This window comes from Rosa chinensis, chromosome 5 (assembly GCF_002994745.2).
Source record: "Rosa chinensis cultivar Old Blush chromosome 5, RchiOBHm-V2, whole genome shotgun sequence".
NCBI classification, from domain to species: domain Eukaryota; kingdom Viridiplantae; phylum Streptophyta; class Magnoliopsida; order Rosales; family Rosaceae; genus Rosa; species Rosa chinensis.
Genome location: NC_037092.1, coordinates 25,336,472 through 25,361,325, shown reverse-complemented (window position 1 = coordinate 25,361,325; position 24,854 = coordinate 25,336,472). Strand labels below are relative to the sequence as shown.

The following is a 24,854-nucleotide window of genomic DNA, read 5'->3' as shown; positions in this document are numbered from 1 at the left end:
GGAGAAGGGATTTTGCAAGTCCCCGAAGAAAATAAAAAATTTAAATTTCAAAAATGGGGAAAACTTACTTGTGAAAACTTACTTATGAATTTCGAAGCTTGAAATTCTAAATACACGAGCGTGTTGATGCAAGCGTGTATGCTTTTAGGATTGCCACACTTGCTATCAATCCTAAAGTAGGATTGTAGGCTGTTTCGCGATCCCGATTGCGTGGTAAGATTACAGATGTGCAGGATTGCTGGTGTGCTTTAGATCCGAGAGCAGAATTGCAGTCGAGCTTCAATCCTAGGTGTGTGCAGGCGGGCTTGTACACTAGGCGTGTGCAGGCGGGCTTGTACACTAGGCGTGTGCAGGCGGGCTTGTACACTAGGCGTGCAGGTGCTGCACAGGTAGGTAAAAGCAAATGGCATAGGGGCACTGTGCTTAGCGGAGGTATGTGCGCAGCAAACGGGGACTTCGAATTCACGCATGAGATATTTTTATTAAGATCCTTTTTCTAATGCCCTGTAACCTTGCTGTTTTGAATCAGTGGAATTAACATAATAATACATTCATCTAAACAATGTATAATGGGATCAAAACAAGAACAAGTAAACAAGAGGGTTGTGAAGAAGAAGAAGAAGAAGAAGATTAATAGAATAATTAAAAATAAAAGATGAAGCATGAACAGCTCTCTCTCTCTCTCAATAACTCCCATTCTTCTTCTTCTTCTTCTTCACAACCCTCTTGTTTACTTGTTCTTGTTTTGATCCCATTATACATTGTTTAGATGAATGTATTATTATGTTAATTCCACCAATTCAAAACAACAAGGTTACAGGGCATTAGAAAAAGGATCTAGCCGGATCATCAATCACCAGTAACCAAGACTTTAGTAATAAATCCATTCCCTGATTGATTCATATTCAGATCAGTGCAATTAATTAGATTAGTGTTGGTGCCAATTTCAACATCAATGAGTCAACGAAAGTTTTGTTGAAATCCAAGTGTAAAGTGGTGGGGTTGTTTTCTTCAAATGGTCGGGCTTATCTTTTCCTTCGATTAGTTTGACAACATAAGTAACCTCGATCTTCTACCTCGTGTGGCTAAAAGTATGACCTCGGTGGTCATGTGCCTAGTCTTGGTCATCCACCTCTTGTGACTGAATTACTAAAGATACGGACTCGGTGGTCTTGGGCTTCCAAGCTCCTATGTTGGGTGAAAGTGATATAGCTTGGCCTTGGGCTCCCTTCACCTGATATTGAGCCTCTAAGCTGCCTTGTTGGGTGAAACTGATAGTTTGGTCTTGGGCTCCCTTAGCCTAATGTTGGGACTCCAAGATGCCTTGTTGGATGAAACTGATAGCCTCACCTCGGGCTTCCTTCACCTGATATTGGGCATCCAAGCTTCTTGTTGGGTGAAACTGATTGTTTGGTCTTGGGCTCCCTTCGCCTGATGTTAGGCCTCCAAGCTACCTTGTTGGGTGAAACTGATAGCCTCGCCTCGGGCTTCATTCACCTTATGTTGGGTGTCCTAGCTCCTTCTTAGGTGAAACTGATAGTCTCGTCTCAGACTTCCTTCACCTGATGTTGGGCCTCCAAGCTGCCTTGTTGGGTGAAACTGATAGCCTCGCCTCGGGATTCCTTCACCTGATGTTGGGCCTCCAAGCCGCCTTATTGGGTGAAACTGATAACCTTGCCTCAGGCTTCCTTCTCCTGATGTTGGGCATCCAAGCTCCTTGTTGGGTGAAACTGATAGTCTCATCTTGGACTTCCTTCACCTGATGTTGGGCCTCCAAGCTACTTTGTTGGGTGAAACTGATAGCCTTGCCTCGGGGTTCCTTCACCTGATGTTGGGCATCCCCTTGGGCTTCCTTCACTTGATGTTAGGCCTTCAAGTCGCCTTGTTGGGTGAAACTGATAGCCTTGCCTTGGGCTTCCTTCACCTGATGTTGGCCATCCAAGCTCCTTGTCGGGTGAAACTGATAGTCTCGTCTCAGACTTCCGTCACCTTATGTTGGGCCTCTATCGCCTCCAACTGGCAGAGCTTCATGGTATATATATTTTGGCATAGTTTTGGGAGAGAAGAGAGAGCTAAAGTCCCCATTTCTGCTTGTGAAGGATTGATATTTATAGGAGAATGAGTAGTTGAGGTGGAAAGGAAGGGTATAGGCTCTTCCCTAAAATCGAAGTGTCAACCCCTACTTTCTATGTACTGACACTCCAAGTGATATGTTGACAGAGTTAGTACGTGATAGGTGTCACCACTATGTGGTCTCTTCCCCTCACATCACTCTTGGGCCATGCCCATAGACCATACCTGTCATCATCAAAGCGTGACACCTGGCCCTAGAAGGTAAGAGTTGGCCCTTGATTTCTGCTAAATATGTCTCCTTTGCAATCACTTTGTCTAAGAGTGATCCTAGTAGTCGAGGCCTTAGCCTTGGAGGTCGTGGCTTCTAAGCTTGGGGGTCGAACTCTTGGTCTTTGGGGTTGAGGCTCTTGGTTCCTTTGGATTATGCTTCTTTGGTAGTGAGGTCATGATATGTTTTTGCCTTGCCATCCAAGATGGTGAGTCAATCACATGGTTACCGTCCAAGATTAAAGAGGTGGAGGTCCAGGGTTAAAGACTTGGAATACCATGGTTAGGCATCTCACTAGTCATCTAAGGATTCCTTTTCTTTCTAGATGAAAGGTTTAAGTGCGTTGAAAGGTCAGAGCCCTGCTTGGACTCTTTGACATTTCAACGCGTCCTACATGGAATGGATTGAAAAGTTAAAAGTATTTGTTGAATCAAATTATGACATCAACAAATAGCTGGCTAATAATAAATCAGCCATCAATTTCATCCCCTACCCAACCCATATATGGATCTAGATCTAGCATCAACAAAAACTGAGCAAATTACATCCATCATTCCTGAAAAAGATTCAAATCATCTTGATTATATGATTGCATCCATCTTAGCTTGCTTTGTTTGTTGAAGCTCAAACAAGGGCAGCAACAACTTTGAAGAAGAGCAGTGCAAGGACGTCGTTTTAGGAGCAGCCTCGAGAGGCTTTATTAACTCTGTTCCATATAGGTTGGGTTATTTTCAACTTGTTACGGCTAACGACCCATCAAGAAATTAATGAATGTTCTTAGATGCAGAGGAGGAAGAAGAACATAGAAATAAACCTAGAAATTTGGCCTTATATGGCTTGATTTATAAAAGAAAAGAAGTAAAAGAAGAAAGAAATTGAGGTGGGCAGGGGTGTGAACCATCAACAAACTTCAAGAGACCATGACCTCTGATGTGATGTTGCATTTGAAAGACCCAAGTAGCGTAATTAGTCTCGTCCAATCTGACTGAGATGGTGTTGCAGGTTTGAGTAGAATACACCATTTTTCTTCAAAACTGGATACAAAAAAACTGAATCTTGAAGATTAATCATGATGAGTAACACAAATAGCTTGATTCACAAACAAATTTCAACGAATCAAGAACAAACTGAATAGATCTGAGTAGAGAAAACTTTCTCTTTCATTGGTGATTGATGATTTTGTATCTAGTTTATCTGGTTTTCTTGATGATTTTGTATGGTATTTGAACAAATTTTGGTCCTTCAGACTAGTAATCAAATAAAGAAAGCTAAGAAATTAGGGTTTTGAATTGGAATTGCAGCGGAGAAGTGGTGGTGAAGCGATGGTGTCAGAAAGAAGAAAAGAAAGAACAATTGAATTAACAAAATAAAAAGGTAACTTGGTCATTTATCCTTTTTTGGGTTTCCATATACTTGCCACGTCAGCTTTTTGACAGAACCGTCACATAAATTGGACGGAGACATATCGTCAATATCAAAATAAGACTTAAGATATCACATTGTAGAGATGAGAATCTGTGTATGAAATTGGACTTGGCACCAAAGTGTAGAGACACTGATGGTGAATTTTTCTCCATACATAAAACTCCTCTCTATGAATATTCTTCAACTTCTTCAATTAATTCAAAAGCGCTTTTGTCTCCTATAAATAATCTCAAATATACTTCTCATTATCTTTCACCAATTAGGCTGACCTAGAGCGCTTGGTCGTGATGTTAGCCTTTTGTTTTCTAAAAACAAAAGAAAAATCTTGCAGCTATTTCATCATAAATAATAGTAATAAAAATATAAAAAATAAAAAAGAAAAGAAAGTCTAGCAGAAGAAGAAGACGACGTGGAATCTAATGCTAACGATAACAAATCCCCGTAGCCCATGTCTTTCTTTATTCGGTCTCACGTGAAGAAAAGAGATCCCTTAGCATATATAGCGGCACAAACAGCCAACCGTGTCACTCCAGGCCACCATGAGACCTCATCATCAGCTTCTTCCCCAGCCCTCCAAGTCAAGCCCGCCAGCCGTAGAAGACCCCGCCGGATCCCACCGTCCACCCGTCGCCGGGTCAGTGGGCCTTCTTGGGCCCAGGAAGAAAGGGACCAAGGCTACAACTAGTGTTCGTGCGTGGCTGCTGATTGACTCCGAAGGCAACTCTCAAGTTTTGGAGGCCGGAAAACACGCCATCATGCGGCGCACGGGTCTGCCGGCCCGGGACCTCCGGATCCTCGACCCGGTTCTGCGGTGCCCGTCGACGGTGCTAGGGAGAGAGAGAGCTATTGTTATAAACCTGGAACACATCAAGGCCATCATCACTGCCCAGGAGGTCTTGCTGGTCAACTCCGCTGACCTTTCTGTCACGCCGTTCGTTGACGAGCTTCGACGTAGGCTGGTCCGCCATCAACAAGCAACCACCATAGCTTCGGTTAGCAGTTTCTTGCATTCTTATTCATCTAGCTTGTGGTTTTCTATCAGAATCTTTTGTTGCTTTTACTTTTTTTCCTTTAGAATAATGTTGGTAATCCTCTAGAATAATGTTAGTATGGTTTCTCGAAGGCTCTAAACTTTTTGTCTTTCTTTTGTATCTTAGATTTCTTTTGGCTACTTTTAAAGTATGATTTAGGAACTCGTACTGAACTACTGATGTATAATCAATCATTTGCAAGGATTGCGTTTTTTATCATTCGGTTTTTGCCATTATGTTTGAACTTGGCATTTCATATATGATAGATATATATGATCATATCTCTCCTCTTCCATTTGTGAAAACGTTTATGTATAGGAGGGTAATGATGATGGTCATACAAAGTTGCATGATTTGGGAGAGTCGCGTCAGAATTCTCCAAGTGGTCAACATGATGGAGTAGGGAAAGAAGTTGTGAAGAAGCAATTATATGGATCAAAGGTTCTTAGCTTTGAGTTTGTAGCACTAGAGACTTGTCTTGAGGCTGCTTGCACTTCCTTAGAAAATGAAGTAAGTATATACAAATCCCTTTGTTTTATGTACTTCATTTATAACTTCATGGTTCTCACCGAAGCAAAACTACATCACTGTTTAAGTTTTTAATCTGTTTGGGTTTAAAAACAGGCAAAGGGATTGGAGAAAGAAGCTCATCCAGCTTTGGAGAAGCTCAGTTCCAAGATTAGTACTTTGAATTTAGAACGTGTCCGCCAAATCAAAAGCCGCTTGGTTGCTATATCAGGACGTGTCCAGAAGGTACTTCACTTGATTAATTGGGCTTTCATTGCATTTCTTCGGGGTTCTACTAAACATTGCAACCGATCAGAGTTTTACACTAAATGACAGTCACTTAACGAAACATTAGAAAAGTACTGTTTTTTGTAAGTTTGGAATTTCTGGGTGCCATTTTTAGTGAAATCCTTTATGTGTGTGTGTGTGTGTTCTTTTTCATGTGAATGTGTATACACATGTTGATTGGCAGGTGAGGGATGAAATAGAACATTTGCTAGATGATGATGAAGACATGGCTGAGATGTATCTGACTGACAAGCTTTCTGTTGAGTCAGACCTAGAGAACTCTTCTGCTTCATCCATGAATGAGCAGATGAGAGATGAAATGGATGATGAAATTCATCAAGCAGCAGAAGTGGACGACAGGCACGTAGCGAGCTAGTAATCTCTCTCTATGATTTCGAATATGAAAAGTTTGAAAATCATGTAAGAACATCTCTAGTTTCTAAATCTGCAGGAACAGCGATACTGGTACAGGTACAAGCAAGCAGCTTGATGTTGAGGAGCTAGAAATGCTTTTGGAGGCATACTTTGTCCAAATTGATGGCACACTAAACAAGTTATCCACGGTATATCTGCAACTCAGATCAGTCTAGTTAATCCTAAAATGACTACATTTCCAGACCACTTTTAACGAATCACATCCGATTGTTAACATGTCACACGGTACATTAAATGTGGTCTCCGTATTTAGCATTATTAATCTTTTACAACTGAAAGTCAACTAGTTTTTCTGTCTCTTTTTTTCTTTTGTTTATGATGATCATGACTTGGAATTTCAGCTGAGGGAGGATGTAGACGACACAGAGGATTACATTAACATAATGCTGGATGACAAACAGAATCAGCTGCTGCAGATGGGAGTAGTTTTATCCACAGCAACACTTGTGGTGAATGCGTTTATCGTTGTTGCCGGGATCTTTGGCATGAATATAGGGATCGAACTGTTCGATGAAGAACTTAAAACAGGAAATAAGAAGTTCATGTGGACTATTGGTGGGAGTTCCATGGCGTGTGTATTCTTCTTTGTGATTGCCATTGCCTGGGGTAAGCATATGCGCTTGCTGGATATCCCATCACTGTTCTTTGTTTGCTCAAGGAGAATCAGAAAGAATGTAAGATGGTTTGCTTAAGTGATTTTCTTCACTCACATTAGGAAACATACAGAATGTCACAGACAAGATAAAATCTTTAAGGAACTGCAAAATATTATAAACATGCACCAAATATATTAATATTCTGAATAACATTCAGATAAGAGTAGCATTATGCCATAGTAAACAGAAGATCATTGCTTATAAGTTCATTTGACAGAATCTACGATAACAAGGTTACGAAGCTCCACACTAATACTTAAATGATTGATTATAACCTTCGGAAATAAAGCCACACTGACACCGTCGAACTAGGGTGAAGGTGCTAGGTAAGTACTGCCGTGCATAGGCTGATTTGGATCAGGGGGAGGGACAGGGACAGTAAAAGCAAAATCTCCTGTCGAAATCTTCCAGCTGCCACTAGAGAGTATCATCCTATAGCCTTTTTCAGCCAACTGACCCACAGAAATTAAATTCCACACACAAGCTGGAATGTGTTTCACATCACGTAGAATCCATGTGGCATTACTGGACAGTTTGATGCGAACATCACCCTTACCCACAACATCCATTGCAGCACCAGTTATTGTGCGGACTTTGCCAAAATTGCCACTAGTATAATTCTCCAAAATCTCCCGCTGTTGTGTAACATGATAGCACGCTGCAGTGCTAAAGATCCATGACTCCAATGGACTATCCACGCTCTGAACTGGAGCATCTTGGTTTGCTTCAGTGGGATTAGCTGCCCCAAATTTGTTCTTGGAAGCTTTATCACCTTTCATCAGTCCTGACTTCCCACAATGCCCTGATCATTCGAAAGACAAAAAATTAAGCCCCTCCCAAGTTTCTATAATCATTCTTCATGTAACACGTACCAAAACCAAATTCAGAAAATCCATTGATATGATTACAAAATAATAGTTGGTATCTAAAAGGAAGTGACGAATAAAAAGGAAAAACATATAAACAGAGACCAGTTGTTAGAAAGACAGCATACCAGCAGCTTCCATTCTTACTCTCTTTATAAAATACCTGTTTGGTGTAAATCAGTTAAAGTAGGATCAGAGAGTTTGCAATTCATAAGCTGTCTCCTCTCCATATACTAGGATTAGAGAGTATCAAGATAAATTAAAGGTTCTCATCATCATATGTAAAGATTAAATCTTCTTTCAAATTTAGATGAACTACTCCATAACCCACTACCCAATTAACAATCAGCAAATAGCAAGCAACCAAACCTGATCATCAAATTGGCCTGATCAAGATTTTTGCCTCAGCCAACAATAAAAAAAATTAAACAACTTGTTTCAATTGTTTGTTTCCCTAAACGAGAAGTATAAATGAAGCATAGTGTCAACTACATAACAACCTTCAGTGAACAACTCACTCATAATCAGTTGCCAACTCTAAAATCAATGAACAAATAGAGAAATACTAGTGCAAAGGAATCATTCACAGAAATAGACCAACCAACTTATCTGAATCCATATGATATGATTGTGCTAAATCTGAAACCGTAAATATTCACTGACTTCACCAAACGCAGATCAAAAGTTGGTCAGAGAGTTACCTTCGACGGCGAGACGGTAGAGAGTCAGTGTTAGGGGTCCAATCTGAGAATGCAGAAATCAAATGAAAAACAGTGTGTGTGTGAAAGGAAAGTGAAACACTGGATTTCATATATTCGATCATTTCTTAATGGGGGGACACGCCAACCCCAAACAGCTAGGGGACCAACACGTGTCTCTAGCCAAAATGATCTACCGACACGATGAACGGGAAACAAGGGAATTTACTTGCTATAAAACTAATGGGCTCAATCAAAAAAAAAAGGGGTAATGGGCCATTTTACTTTTACTGTCCGTTTTGATGGTAAACAGCCTACTCTGTTTTCAATTTATGGGTTTAGGGTCCTAAACCCCTAAATATGAGAAGTAATTGCCTTGTTACATGTTCAATTTTGATACTTTACAAGTTACATGTTTATGCCTCAAACTACTATAATGATCCAGAGGTCTTAAGGAACATGACTCTAGTACATAAATCCGGTAGTCAAAACCCTTTCAAAAAAAAAATCTAGACCTGAGCCTGCAAGTTAGGGACATTTGCAGAATGTGTCGGAGTTTCTGGACTAATGTCGCTGTCTCTTCTTGAGAACCTCTGCATACTTGGATTCCCCCATTGGTTGATTACAGCCAACATTAAGTTCCAGATTGTTTTGTGCTTAAGCATCGATTTATGAATGCGGAAAATGTAAACCAGAAGAGCAATTGTTGATGTCCCTCCTGAGAATGTGAATAGTACCCAAAAGCTGCTGGGGCTTAGACTTGGGGTTCTACCATCTGTTTCTGCATCCAAGCATTTCTGAGATGCCAGCATGTCGTTCTCCAACTCTCGAAGCTTACCGCTTTCGGCCACCTTCAGCATTGCTTCATTTACACTCGGAAGTAATGGTGACCCCCTTGGAAATGCCTGTGGCAAAATTACGTCACACAAACCAGATGAGAAATTTTAATCATGAGTACCTACTACTTAATAGTTGAAAAATTGAAGTGCAGAAGAGATTTGGCACAGAGAGAGAGCATTACGAATCCAAATCCTCCGACTTTGAATGTTGGCCCAACCGACACAAAATCTTTGCAGTATTGTCCGAGGAATATCTTGGCAAAAGGGACTTCAAGAAATGCAGCAGCAATTGCTTTGCTTTTGAGGGCTTTCGCATACTCTTCCGGGGAGCTAAACTCCTGAATGTGATCAGGGGAAAATTTCAAGACTTTCTTTAGATACATAGAAACAAATGATCCCTTACAATAACCAACAACGGCATTGCTTTGTAGAAGTGCATCAACACCTGCTACAGCTGGTTCAAGTTGCTGGACCGTGAGCATGCTGGTGAGGTTGGCGGTGTATGTCTGTGTGATGACTAGTGCGACAAATAACCAGACCACCATTGTCATCCTTGACAAATTGCTATGTAGCTTTTCTCCTTTTCCCAGTCAAATTAGTTGGAGTAATATTAGGCATATTATCGTTCAATGTAGAGGTAAAAAATAAGATTTAAAATTTTGAAGTAGTTACCATGTAAGGAGCATAGAGTGGTGAAGGAAAGCCAAATCAAGGTTCCAATTTGATTTGGCAGAGAACCTCTGAGTTCGGGGCAGTAGTTTCTCTCTATCAACCAAACGACAAAACCATTGTAGACATTGATGGCCACTATGAGCGCCCACATGGCTCGTGTGAAAGGGTTCATGAATAACCATGCTTTGCTGCAAAATTTGGACCTGACTGGAACTATCATCATCAGTCCTGCTTCAGAATAAGGGTTTGTGAATTCTGCATACTGATATCTTTGCGACACTATTGCTACATCACCAACTACAGCATCAAATTTCTGCTTCAATGCACAGACAATTTCAAGTCAATTAAGTTTCATTAGAGTTGATCATAAGAAATAAAAATAAATATAATAATCACATACAAGTTGGAACTAATTAAGTTGATCAAGAAAGGAGAATGCAAGTAAGTCACTTACACTAGAATGAATTTGCTGCACTAATGAATCATATGTGCCATTAAATGGGAAGAATTCATATGGCAAATGATAAGGCAGCTTGATTAGGGTTTCTTCGAAGAGATCAATTGCAATTCCACCAAATGAGAAGTTATTACCCAAGGGATCTTTTTCTACATTTGCATACTGTTTGAATGCCGCTCCGGTAGGCACTCCGATTCTCAATGGCTTTGAACTTGTTGATACAGTCCATCCTTTTGGAGTATAGAAAGTCCCCCCTGGCCAAAACACTGATCCAAAATCTTTCATGGATGAACTGGTAGTATCATTTCCCCCGATAGTCTGTGTGAAGCCTAATCCATCTGACCAATATCCGAGTTCTCTGTAACTCTTTCCTATAACATTGATGATCTGGAACATTTTTTGTAGTGGTAATTTTTGGTCAGTGAACTGAATTTTTCCACTTAAGCCATGAAAATCACTTCGAAGAATATTTTCCAACAAGGGCCTCCCATTGTGTTTTCTTTGTGTCACTGCTAGAACCACTGCCCTTGCAGCATCATAGGCCTGTGCCGCGAAGACCCCAGGATCATTGTTTTCTTCTTCAGGATATTCTGAGCTGAACCTTTTACGAAATCTACGATGAAAACCCTGAAATTGGGGACTCTCACTTTCAGGGAAGAAGCTCTTGACTCCGATAACCCCCTGCATTGCGGAAATGGTGGAGGCATTGAAGGAATGTACTAGGCTAGTAATAGGATCTGTGGTGATCCATACATAGTCTTTTTCCATCATCTTCATTTCTTTAGCTTTTTCAAATAGTTGCAATGCCAACGGCAAAGACAAATGCACGATGACAACTCTATATTGGTCTTGTCGAAGCTTCTCAAGCTCTCTGACTAATGAAGAAGAACCGAAAGGGGGAAGAGCTACGAGCTGGCTTATTTCTGAGCCAACTTGTCTCAAGGCACGAGAGAGGCCAGGCAAAATTTCGTTGGACGAATAATCTCTATCTTGGTATATAACAGTGACCTGATACCATTCAAAAGACTTAACTATAGCAGCTACTGCTTCCATTTGTTTTAGCTCGTTATGAGAAGCTTGAACTAGGAAGGGCCAGAGCTCTGTTGCCCAGTTTGGAGTAGCCTCCGCAAAAGAAACAATTGGAATGTGGTTCTCACTGCCAACCGCAGCTACTAATGATGTCTCTTCCCATGTATGTGGTCCTAGAATGGCTTGAACTTCTTGCATATTTATGAGATCTCTAGCTGTGGTGTTGAAAAAAAAAAAAACAAACAAAACAAAAACAAAAAGGAACCTTTTAGAATAGTACTTGCAACAACTACAAACGCACACCTCGATCAATGTCTGCAAACTTAAAGCATATCTTGAAGAGAGAAAAGTAAACCAATTAACCTGCAAGAGCCGCCTGCATGGGGTCCCTCCGAGAGTGTTTTATTTGCAGAACCAATCTCTGACTGTTATTTGCACAAAAATCCTCCACTGCCATTTCCATTGCCACTCTCTGTTCTTTGCCAATTCGAGAACTGTTATCTATAATGGCCCCAACGTTAACGACGACGCCCATTCCAGCTTCAATATTCCTCACTGTATTTGCAGCAATTGGCCTAAATGCCAAAAGTATGGTAACAAAATAAAAAAGGGGAGCAAATTGATTCATGTTAATTAGTTTGTATTAGCTAGCTCTATTTATCTCTCTCTTCATACCTATACCAGATGATCGAGCTATCTGTTTGTGTGTGTGTGTGTCTATATATATATATATATATATATATATATATATATATATATATATATATATGCGTTAGAATTTTCTGAGTAGCTACCGTGGTTTTTACTCGGTCAACTTTAAAATGATCCTCTCCTTTTTGTCTTGGGTCCTAGTCAACAGTAGGAATTAATTCAACACACTTTGGGTAATTTAGTCTCTACGTACGTATGCATGCATCCTGCTAGATTTATTCGCTTGTAGCTTAGTCCACTGCAACTTATGGGAGCTGCATGTGGATTAAATTTCATAGTAATTGTAGCTATTACATTAGGCAGAAATATCACTTTGGTCATCGAATTATGACTCGCGCGACACTTTGGTCATCCAACTTTTAAAAACTTCATTTTGGTCATCGAACTATATCATCGCATATCACTTTGGTCATTCCGTTTGTTTTCTCTGTTAACTCTAAGGGTATTTTGGAGATTTAAAGGTTTACTCACCATTTTTATAACTTAATCCAACTTTTCCCGCCTAAAAATAAAACTTCATCCAATTTTGCCAACTTTTCCCTCCTTATATAATTCCTCGATTTATTAAATCAATATTTTTCTTCCTCTTATATTCCCTCACTTTGAATCATTCTCTGACTCGATTATTTTTCTTTGTTGTATGCTTTGGTTATTAATGATGAATGTATGAATAAAAGGAGGGAAAAGTTGGCAAAATTGGATGAAGTTTTAAGTTTAGGCTGGGATAATTAGATTAAGTTATAAAAATGTCGTGTAAAACATTTCATCTCCAAAATACCCCTGGAGTTAACAGAGAAAACGGAGAAAATTGACGGAATGACCAAAGTGATATACGGTGATATAGTTCGATGACCAAAATGAAGTTTTTAAAAGTTGGATGACCAAAGTGTCGAGTGACCCATAGTTCGATGACCAAAGTGATATTTCTCCCATTACATTATGGAAAATCATGGCATGTGGACTGAGTCAGTTCTACGATTAGAGAATCTCGGAAGAAGGTAGAACATAATTGTTCATGACCTGTAGTTCTAGATTGTTTACTTCGAACCAACCAAGTCTAGAACTAATAGCTTCAATTATGGGTAAGGAAATGGTAAACCCTATGTTCAATTTTTACAAGTTTGCAAACAAATCAAAGCCCTTGAGCTTCATTTTTGACAATATACATAGAACATCTAGAAGTATCATATTAACAGTACTAGTAGTTAGTAGCCAAAAATTACAAAATAAATAGAAGGTCATTCCACTCAGAGATCTATTTATAGAGAAGGTCATTCCACTCATGGATCTATTTATTTAGTTGTTTAATAAATCGTTTGTGAACCGACTTGTTAATTATATTTTGATAAATATACCATTCTGTTTATATTTAAGCAAATCTTAGTCGAATTGAACATCGTTGAGCAAATTTGTCTTTGTTTGGTTACTTCGAGGAAGTTTATGTAGGCTCTTCATCTGGTCCGTACGTTGTTCATATTTTAGACTTCTATACATATACTATATCTCAAAAATCAGCCTAACTACAGATGATTCAGCTGTGGTTAGTATTGGAGGCATTACGTACGTTTGTATATAGGCTTTAAATTACGTTGAACTGTATTTTGTACCTTGAAAATATACAATTTGGTTAATTGTCTCCATTGACCATCTTTGAATAGAGACTAACGTTATTGAATGGTTCCGAATTCCGATCATCGAGCAAGATTCATACTTGTTCTGTCAATTCTGATCACAGAAAATATCGCAAGTCTCATTGTCAAATTCCGTTAATTAAAAGACCTGGACTACGTACTTGACCACTTCTAACATCTTTTTTTTCTTTCAATTGTTTTTTTGTAGCCATATATGGACAAATTTGAATAATTATTCGTACAAATTGACAGCGAAAGTAATTCAGGTTGACAATCGACAGGTAACTAGATATTTGGGACTTTGAACAATCTTTTTTTTTTTTTTTAAAGGTTTGGAACCCAGTCAAGCTGGGAGGCTTAGGCCTCATGGAGGCCCGCCGGCCCTGAGGGCCAAAAGCCTGGCCCGGCTCTTCAAAAGCTTGCTAGGCCCGGCCCTAAAAGCCCATTAGGCCAGGCCCGTAAAAATCCGCAAACAAAAAATATTATATAAATAACACAGAAACTGTTGTGCAGAATATCTAACTTCGATGAATTACTGGGAACTGCTCGAACGGAATTAGGAACTGTACCCTATATGCATAGAAAACCCCATGTGTCTAGTTTCTGAAAAATTTTACGGTTTGCAATTCCGACTTTTCTATAAGGAGTTATGGCAATTTAAGTGAAGAAAGTTCAGCTTGAACGAGAATCTGCAACACAGAAACTGTTGTGCAAAACAGCTAAGTTTGTTGAATTACTGGGAACTGTTCAGATGGAATTAAGAGCTGTACCCTATATGCACGGAAATCCTCATGTGTCTAGTTTCTGAAAAATTTTACGGTTTGTGATTCCAACTTTTCTAGAAGAAGTATGGCAATTTAAGTGAAGGCAGTTCTGCTTCGACGGGAATCTGCAACATCTTTTACAAGTTCATGTCTAGAACCGAATTTTGCTCAATTACTGGGAGCTTCTCGGATAGAATTAGGAGTTGTACCCTATATACACGGAAAGCCCCATGTGTCTAGTTTCTGAAGAATTTTACGGTTTGTGATTCTGACTTTTCTAGAAGGAGTTATGGCAATTTAAGTGAAGGCATTTCATCTTGGATGGGAATCTGCAACATCTTTTACAAGTTTATGTCTAGAAGACCCAGCACATATATTTGGAAATCTTCAGTGTGCCACATCATCATTATATGTGTGTGTGTCTCTTTGTGTGAGTGTGAATTTGTTGTAATTTGGCTTATGGTGAAAGTGGACATTCTCATACTTCTATATAGAATATGTGCCTATATATTCTACATGTCATGACTACGGTTGACCGATTCAATCGGATTCGAAAATATGGTGAAATTGGCTAAATTTTTCACCACACTCATAATTTGTTGTAATAATCATATCCAACGGTTGGTTTTTCTATTCTCTTTGAATTGATAGAGGTTGCCCTTTGGAGGGTATGATTTATAAATATAGGTTTATAATAGTAACTAAATTTGACCTAGTTGATCGAATTCAAAACAAAAATCAAATTGGCTAGATTTTCTACAACCACCACAAAACATTACAATCTCTCCATTGAGCGGTTGGTTTCTCCGAATTCATTTTCCATTTCATGGTTGTTTTAGAATGAACCTCAATAATTTAAATGCAATGTATAAGTCCATACAACTTTAGGAGGCAAATTGGTATAGGCCAACGTCTTTGTAATTAAAATTGAAATTTTTATCTTATGTTCACACACATCCATCGATGGAATATTTACAGACGTGATGTGAAAAAATAAGCACGTTTTGCGGTCGTCATGTCATCGGTCAACTAAGAAGACATACAAGTGACGACGGTTGACCAATTCGATCGGATTCGAAAATATGGTGAAATTGGATAAATTTTTTACCACACTTATAATTTATTGTAATAATCTCATCCAACGGTCGGTTTTTCCATTTTATTTGAATTGATAGAGGTTGCCCTTTGGAGTGTATGATATATGAATATAGGTTTATAAGAGTAACTAAGTTTGACCTAGCTGATCGAATTCGAAACGAGAACCAAATTGGCTGAAATTTTTACAACCACCATAAAACATTACAATTTCTCCATCGAGCAGTTGGTTTCTCCAAATTCATTTTCCACTTCATGTTTGTTTTAGAATGGACCTCAACAATTTAAATGCAATGTATAAGTTATACAACTTTAGGAGGCAAATTGGTATATACCAATGTATTTGTAATTAAAATTGAAATTTTTATCTTATGTCCACGCACATCCATCGATGAAATATTTACAAACGTGATGTAAAAAAATAAGCACGTTTCACGGTCGTCACGCCATCGGTCAACCGAGAAAACATACAAATGACTACGGTTGACCAATTCGATCGGGTTCGAAACTACGGTGAAATTGACTAAATTTTTAACCACATGCATAATTTATTGTAATAATCACATCCAACGGTCGGTTTTCCCATTTTCTTTGAATTGATAGAGATTGCTCTTTGGAATGTATGATATATAAATATAGATTTATAAAAAAATTAGTGTCTTTAAATATTTATTATAAATAAAGCCCACAAGGCCCGTCCCAAAAAAGCCCGCAAGGACCGGCCCGAAAAAGCCAGCAAGGCCCACTTTATATGGACGGGCTTGGATCCTTCGATTTACAATAAAGCCCAGCCCGGCCCGCCATTATTTAAAAATATAGTAAGCCCGGCCCAACCCGTTGACGAGGCCTAGGGAGGCTCATCTCCATGCCCATATTATTATTTATTATAGGTTGTCGCATAGGGGAGGACGTAATACCTGAACCTAAGCGCTCGTAGAATCTTTACAAAAATCCTCGTAGAGGACATCCTGCAAGAAATCAGGAGCCTCCTCTAAAGATAGTCATCCTGCAAGAAATCAGGAGCCTCCTCTAAAGATAGTTCAATAACATGACCTAAACTACCAAAATGGGCTAATCTATCTGCCACACTATTTGCTTCTCTCAAAATATGTCGAATTCCAATAACATCAAAAGCAAGTAAGTAATCTTTGCAATCATCTATAATTTGACCAACCTCTGAGTTGTCCTCTCTTTGATGGTTCAAGCGTCGATGGCGACGTTTCTGTTATCGAATGTAAGCTCTGGACATCCCGGATGGCATAGCCATCAATGCGAAGGCGAAAGTGATCGAATTCTTTGTGATGCGCAGAGAGCTTGCCTGAAACCATGGAAGCACCATCAAGGTCGACTTCGAACCCTTCATTGATGAGTCCAGCAACAAGAAGAGGGTCGACATCGTGGCCTCGTTCCGTCCGGCACGAGCAGCGCTACCCGTCGGCGCCTGATGTAGCCCGGAAAAGCGACGTCCGCACTTTTTATGAGTTACAGACGTCCGCTTTTGAATGGCTATATATATGAGGGCCCTTCCACTAAGGGATTCCTTTTTTGGTCTTTTCTAGGGATAGGACATTAGACCAACTTTTCGATTACATTTCATAATCTCAACTGTTCAGTTTTTAGGCCCTAATGTGTAGATCACCTCTGCAAATTTTCAGTCAAATTGGTGATCGTTAAACTATAGAACTAGATTAAATCAATGGACGAATTGAATCTGTCCAACCTGAACCGTTCATACATATAATTGTAAATCGCAGTTTTGAATGCCTTAACGATAATCAATTTGGCTGAAAATTTGCATAGGTGAACTATATATTAGGACCTAAAAACTGAACGGTTAAGATGCCAAAATATGATCAAAAAATTGGTCTAATGTCCTATCCCTAAAAAAGACCAAAAAAATGGATCCCTCACTAGAAGGGCCCTATATATATATATATATATATATATATATATATATATATATATATATATATATATATATAGACACACACACACACACACGCGTACTGTATGTTAGTTAAAATTCTTGCTGATTTCTACTGCTTCTTTTTCGTCAGTAACGTTGTATAAAATGTGATGTATAGGTGATATTTAATCACTTAAAGTGGACCACATTAATTAATGATTAAAACATCTCTATAGATATATTAGTTTGTATGATTGGGTGATGGGCTTCTCTACACCAATTGAATTTAGGTTGAATACTTAGGTGGCGTTCGGTAACGTTATCATATGCCTATATTTTAAATTTAGAAAATGAAAATGAGTCCGGTGATTTATTTCTAGAGAAAAATAAAAATTGGGGCATTTGAAAATGCGGAATGTAGCCACAAATAAATAAAAATAGGGCTAAATACTATTTAGTACTCTGTGGTATAGGCCCAACATCGATTTAGTCCCTCAATTTTCAATTTTATGAAAAACACCGCTGCAATATCATTTTCTCGACAAATAGGTCCCTCCGTCGAGATTCCGTTAATTTCAGACAATAAGTCAGGCCCACATAGAAGAAATTCCCAAAATGACCCTTGCTTTTTAATAATTAATTCCCTCCCAATTCTCTCTCTCTCTCTCTCTCTCTCTCTCTCTCTCTCTCTCTCTCTCTCTCTCTCTCTCTCTCTCTCTCTCTCTCTCTCTCTCTCTCTCTCTGTAAGCTCCAAGTTCTCAGAGATGCAAGCATTCAAAATTGGATTCCTCACAATTGCAAATTTTAAATTTCATCAACAAAGCGAATTCCACACCTACAAACAAACCAAACAAGTCCAAACAAACAAGCTTGAGCACAACCGTATGAACCACACCTGCAAACGCGTCCTCGCAATCCCCGGCGACGGAATCACCTGCGCCGGAATCTTGGGTGACTAAATCATAGGCAACAAAAGCTTATCGCACCGCACATGCACACCCTCAAATCTAACCTCCATCCCTCTTTCACACACCGCAATGCCGCAACTTCATCGAAAATAAAATAGAAAACCAATTCAAATGCAGCTCCAATCTCACAACCGCATTGCCAAATCCACCCACATTCGCCAAAGCCCAAATTCAGAAACATAACAAAGAATCGAACTTTGACAGCCAAATTCAGAAACAGAAGAAAAAATAAAACTTTGACAGAAGATCGGTGGGGAAAATGGGGAAAATCCACGAGTTAAAATGAGATACGAACAATTAAAATCTCAATAACCCAATGCAACCGCCACTCACTTTTTGCATTCCTTTTTCGGGAAACTCTATCTATTTTGAATGCTTGCAGCTCTGAGTCCATGGGCATGAGCATAAGATTAACAGGGGATTTGCTTAGTGAACCACTCCATGACATGAATTAGTGCCTTGACCAACTCCAGCAACGGCATCACCTCAGGCATCAATTTCAACAACGACCCCTTCTCCTCAGCCAACAAACCATCAACAGATTACTCACCGTAATCGGAATAAACTTTGGTGGCGACCGGGAAGTGTTTGGAGATATATGAGAGAAGCTCGTGGGTTTAGGATTGAGAGGAGGAGAGTAAAGCACATGTGAGACTAAAGTCTCTAATTGAAACAGGAAGCTGAGCTCCGTCGATGTTAGAAGAGAGAGAAGAAATTGTTTTTGCAGAAGTGCAGAGAGGAAGATGAAAGAGAAGGGCAGAACTGACAATGAAGAGCAAATGGTCATTTTGGGAATTTCACTTCTGTTTGGTTCCCACTTAACGTTTGAAATTGATGGAATCTCGACGGAGTCGCCTATTAGACTAGAAGATGATATTGCGGGGGTGTTTTTGATGAAATTTCGAGAGACTGAATCGATGTTGGACCTATACCACATGGTAGTAAACAATATTTAGCCCATAAAAATATGATTTTACATGGAACTCTCTCAAAAATATAAAAGGAATTGGCAGAGCCGGCCCTGGGCATAGGCCCAATAGGCACAGGCCTAGGGCCCCCAGTTTCATGGGCCCCCAAAAAAAAAAGCTCCTTTTATATATATGTAAAAAATATATATATATATATATATATATATTATCTGATACTTATTTGATTGTTTGATCGCGTCTAAACGACTTCTATTTTTCAGTTCTTGTCACCTTAACAACGAAGCTTGTCTTGCGCCGAACTGCCGTCTCTAGATCTCTCTCCTTCTCACTTTTCAAACGAAACTTGTCCAGGTAATTCTCTCTTGCTCAAATTTCATGCCTCTTCGACTCTTCCTCTTGTCGAGGAGGAAGAAGGAAACGAGTTCTTCTTGAATTGGGTAGAAACAAAAGGTCGAAGGCCTGTTGTTCTTCATCCATTATTGCAGTCTTATTTTATCTTCTGTATCTGGGATTCTAGGTGATGATAATTTTATGTTAAGACTTAATCTTGTTCTTCAGTTCTTCTTTAATTTTCGTATCTGGGTCTGTGGGTCACTGGGAGAGGGAGATGAGTTCTTTAGTTTGTGTTTGGGTAGGACGGTAGGTCGGTACTCGACTACTTGGTAGGACTATAGGAGAGGAAGAACACAAGTCTCTGGTTCTCCTTTATTCTTTAATCTCAAATTGATTGTTTGTGTTACCGTGCTACTGAAACTACAAAACAATGAACTAATCAACAATCAACTTGACTAGTTCACTATCAATTGAAAATTGTTTTGCTTTGCTGACTATCAATTGAAAGTGGGTTTAATATTAGGATAATGGTCTTGTATAGTTGTATCAATTGAAAATTCTTCTACTTTGTTGACCATCATTTGGGTTTAATTTTAGGATAATAGTTTGTATCATTTGTATGGGAGTAAGTTTGAATTGAAAATGGTTTTGTCGGTTTGATACATTGGTAATTGTATTATATGGCAATATGTTTCAATTAAAAATTCTATGTGTTTTATCTTTTGCAGGTTGTTATCATGGCTCCAATGAGTAAGTATCCTTCTGGGGCTAAAAAAAGAAAAGAGAAACAAAAAAGAGTGCATTGGTCAAGCTTCAAGTTGGGTCTCTACGCAAGTACTTTAATGCACATAGTGAACAAGTACATGAGAATGAGACTGAGACTGAGAATGTGAATGTGAATGTGAATGAGAATGAGATTGAGGGAGCCCCAATTTTTTTTTTCGCCTAGAGCCCCCGAAATCCCAGGGCCGGCTCTGGGAATTGGGTCTCCACGTATCAAAGTATTTCTCAGCTCTCTGATGCCTAATCTTCTGGATAATCAGATCCTTCAGCTCTTAAGTACCGATCCAAGAATAACTTTGATTGGGCATCATCTTTTCCCCTCCACTTTAATAATCTACCAAAATCAGATCCTCAATTCCTCATTGAAACCTTGAATCCTCCAGCAAAACCCATATGCTAGAAAACAAGATAATCCAAAACCTAAAACGTTAATTTCCATAGAGTATTTCCCCCTGTGCTAGACCAAATTGGCATCAGAAAACAAAAATCCCTAATTTTTCAATCAAAATGAACGAAACCCATCTACAATTTTTGCTCAAATTACTTCAATTACAGAGACAAATATTGTAGGAGATGAGATAAGTAGGCCCTATGGGAATCCAACGCCAACAGCCGCAACTTCTGCTCAGCTTGACAATTCCGACAACCTGATACTTCGAAACAGCACCGGTGGTCTAGTCGAGCTTCGACAACGCGATAAGTATGATTGTGCCGTCGCGGAACTTCACTGTGGGTAAGGTTTTGCGACCTGGTATGTATGATAGAGAGATAATACTAAATTAACCTTTGAAAAATAAATAATAGTTTAGGGTTGATGGTGTTATTGATGGAAAGTACGAAAAGTATGTCGGGCCGGTTTTCAACCTCAGATATCATTGTGATTTTTAGAAAGCAATTAACCTTAATTTTCAGTGGGCAAATGTTCACGTAATGTTCTTGAAATTTGCCCAATTGAAAAAAAAATCAAAAACTATTTAGTATTTTTAGACCGTCACATGTTCGTGTTCTTCAACAATCTTTTTGGTCTATGTGGCCTCATCTTGATGCTGATCAATTCATTTTCATTCATATTGCCCCCAACATGTATGCGCCAGCATTATTGCTGACACCATGTACGAATACTTTTTTTTTTTTATCAGAAGAGAAACTTCATTTATAATTTATAATGAAAGATTACAATGGGTAGGATGCAAAAGTCATTCTATCAATAGTCAACAAGAATGTGATAGAACCCAACTTTGCCAGCACTAAACTTCAAGCTGAAAGTCCATGATGACACACTCTTGGAACCCATAAAGCTCCAACTCTTAACCAAAGCACAAAGGAAAGGCTTCTTTAAAAAATGTTGAGAATTTTTATTACCTTCTCGTCTTGCGCAACGCCTTTATGGCAGATTCAACTAAACATAACTTCATTTTATAACCCATGCGCAAGAGTAGTGTATCCTTGAATCTCACCTCCCGTCCAGCCAAGAAAACCAATGAATCATACAACCACACTTGTGCCAACAGTAACTCGCCATCCAGAGTCCACCTGACCAATCCTTTGATCGACCTAGCCTACACTCATTGTGACTCTGTCCCGACCAAAATAGATTGTTGGACACTCAGACCTGGGACTCCAGTAAACCCAGCACTATCACCACCCTACTGTCGACACCATGCCACCACCTTCGTCTCTTCACCGTCATCTCCTTGACTGTCAACTTTCCTCGCTTGTACATCTAAAGATACACCAAAACCGGTTCTAGAAACTCCACGAAACATAGTAGTCCATAACCACTATATAATAATTATTGGCTAAATGTCTGAAAAAGAATTAAAGAAAAAGAAAAGGAAACTGAAGGGTTTTATAGAAAATTATTGGTTGTATACAATCCAAAAAAAACAATTTCAATTGCCCACATTCGACCCAACATACAAAAAGGGAAGAGAAAATTTCAGTTGCTGCTATCAAGCAGCTTGCTGCCAATGCTATGCTCTCTCTAGAATGAGGACAAGTAGGCGCCACTTTGAAAGGTATGTTTTTCGTAGTTAAATTATTATTCTTCTGGCGGGAAGGTTCCTCTTCCTCCCCAGTTGTTTATGCAGATTGTTAAGTAGGAATTTTTCATCAAAATCACTAATCTAGTATTATTTAGACTGATTCATTTGTACTACCCATATGCACATTGCACAGATTACGATCCTATTTAGTCTTACTTTAAAGAACAATAATCAAGTTATAGTATTCGAATTGTATGCTTTTGTCAGGCTCCATTCCAGTGTATCAAATCGTTGTTGGTTTTGTCTAAACGGAATTGATCACGAACTCAGAAAGTTGACAGGAAATATAATTTCTTTTAGCCCCAGTGCATGGAAGAGTAAATGTAATTAGCCTTTGATTCACTTCTGGCATGATGATGAATCTATTGATCGATTTGCTTACTTTAGAATTAGCCCTAAATCGTATCTCAGGGAATATTATGATTCTTCTCTTAGTTTGGCCGCATTGTTGTTTGGGGATTGCCAATTACATTCTTGTTCTCATTGTAATTTGTATTACTTAAAGTACAATGAACATTCATTCATTGTTATATGTCTTGGTATCTTGAGCTTTCAGGATTCTGCCAAACTCAGTACTCGTTCAAGGAATGAGAACCAAGATATATTAGGTCATTAGTATCTTGACATTTGTATACATCAAGCTGTATGCTAAGGTGATTATCCTCGGATTTGAATGTTTAGTTTATTGACACAGCACACATGTATAGATCAAGTTGAATTATCCAGATTTGAAAATACTGGATCATTCGCATTATGATAATATGCTGAAGTTTACAACAAACTTGCATTATTATCTAGTTGTGCCGTAACCTCAATACATAGAATAGACCTTAATCAAGCTGCAAATAAGTACCCTCATTGAATCCCCTCTTTTTGAGTATTGTATTAAGAGAAATCATCACTATGAAGGTTGTATGCTGCACTTTGGTTCTTTTTTCAGTAATTCTTGAAGCCAGAGCTTTTGGTTTAGATGGCACTGATAATGTAACAAGGTCTAGTGAGGATGCAAGATATTTTATTATTGGTTGCCATCATGTTCTATACAATTTTGGGGAAACTTTTCTTGATTTTGTGGGCATGACATGAACTTCTGTATATCATTAGGGAATCATATGTGGCTGCAGGAGGGGATAGCTGATTTTTGAGGTTAATGGTGCTATTGGAGCCAATTTATTTCATGTCCTCTGTGCCATTCTGGAAGCCATTGTACTTCTAGGTAAATGCGTATCTTGATCTTTTACAATCATCTCGCTTTGCATCTTCCAAAACAGAGATTGACATATTTTCATAACCAATGGATGCATCTCCAAAACATATTTTCCAAAACAGTCTCGTTGACACTGTCCGAGTTTAGTTTCCCATTAATTTTCTGGCCGCAGCTTCATTTTCTGTTTTCTACATCTGTCTCTTTTGATTGATGTTGTGATATTTTAAATATCATGAGTCTAATTATCTAATCATTCTTATGTCTGAATTTCTTGGTGCAGCTATCTGTCAAGGTGACACGGAATAATCTTTTCTGCCTATCAGTTATCTTGGGAATTGTTTACTTCAAGGGATTGAAATGGGACTTCTCATCAGAGGTTCTGACTCTCACAATTGCTTGCATTGTGATTGGTGCTTTCACTGGCTTCGGAAATATTTTGGCTCTTTGGACATAGGTAGTAGCCTTTCTGCTTTATCCCTTGTCCCTCACATTGGTTCATGACCTGCATTCTGTTTTTCAGCTGGTCATAGCTACCTCATGGGAGATGCAAGAGTTCAAGAAGGGTAGTACTTGGATAGTCTAGATCAACATTGCTTCCTCTGCAAGGCATTTGATAGGTTATCCCTAATTTTATTACTGATTTAAGTTTACTAGTCTATATGTAAAAAGAATGCACAAATATCTGCAGTCATATGTTCATAATCCCAACTATTAGTAGGCTCATTTTCTTGAACATTGTGCCCAGATATTAACAGATATTTTTATTCATTGTGTCATCCATGATCTTTGTTGATAGATTTTGTTGATTAAGGAGTTTATGTCAGATTAATTTGATTTTCAAGAGACCAAAACGGTTAAAACTTGAAGAAGGCAAAACCCCAATTTGTCTCAGATCTTACCCTTCTAATTATCTCGATCCTCTGCTAACAAAGATAGGTAAAACCCCAATTGCTTTACTTCTTCCATGCCTTCATAACTCTCACACTAGAAGTAAAACCCATCATTAGACCATCTTCTGCTTCTTCAAGGAAACAAAACCACTATTTTCATTGATCTTTTTCGAAGATCTTTTACAAGTGTTGTGATCTCTGGTTGAGTAATAAATTTTATTAATCGAATTGGTCCAGAACTCCAGAAGACAAATATTCTTATTACTATTATTATCTTGATTGTGGGAACAGTTTTTGATAGAGCATATATTGATAAATTTGCAGATTTGGAGTGCTGGTTGTGCATAT

General features: G+C 38.7%; 2 protein-coding genes across 2 annotated transcripts; one reads left to right on the top strand and one right to left on the bottom strand.

Annotated features, from left to right (window-relative positions):
- Window positions 1–4,219: 4,219 nt before the first annotated feature.
- Window positions 4,220–6,839, top strand: LOC112165978 (magnesium transporter MRS2-3). Its single transcript, XM_024302716.2, has 6 exons — window positions 4,220–4,758; window positions 5,116–5,307; window positions 5,422–5,550; window positions 5,777–5,952; window positions 6,044–6,155; window positions 6,369–6,839. Exons 1-6 carry the CDS (start codon window positions 4,306–4,308, stop codon window positions 6,717–6,719), a joined length of 1,413 nt encoding a protein of 470 aa, XP_024158484.1. The 5' UTR covers window positions 4,220–4,305; the 3' UTR covers window positions 6,720–6,839.
- A 1,917-nt stretch (window positions 6,840–8,756) lies between these two features.
- LOC112167969 (glutamate receptor 2.8) lies at window positions 8,757–11,779 on the bottom strand. Its single transcript, XM_024305078.2, has 5 exons — window positions 11,608–11,779; window positions 10,213–11,459; window positions 9,759–10,071; window positions 9,269–9,666; window positions 8,757–9,152 (listed from the first exon to the last, which is right to left on the bottom strand). The coding sequence occupies exons 1-5, from the start codon at window positions 11,777–11,779 to the stop codon at window positions 8,757–8,759; spliced, it is 2,526 nt and encodes an 841-aa protein (XP_024160846.2).
- Window positions 11,780–24,854: the final 13,075 nt, after the last annotated feature.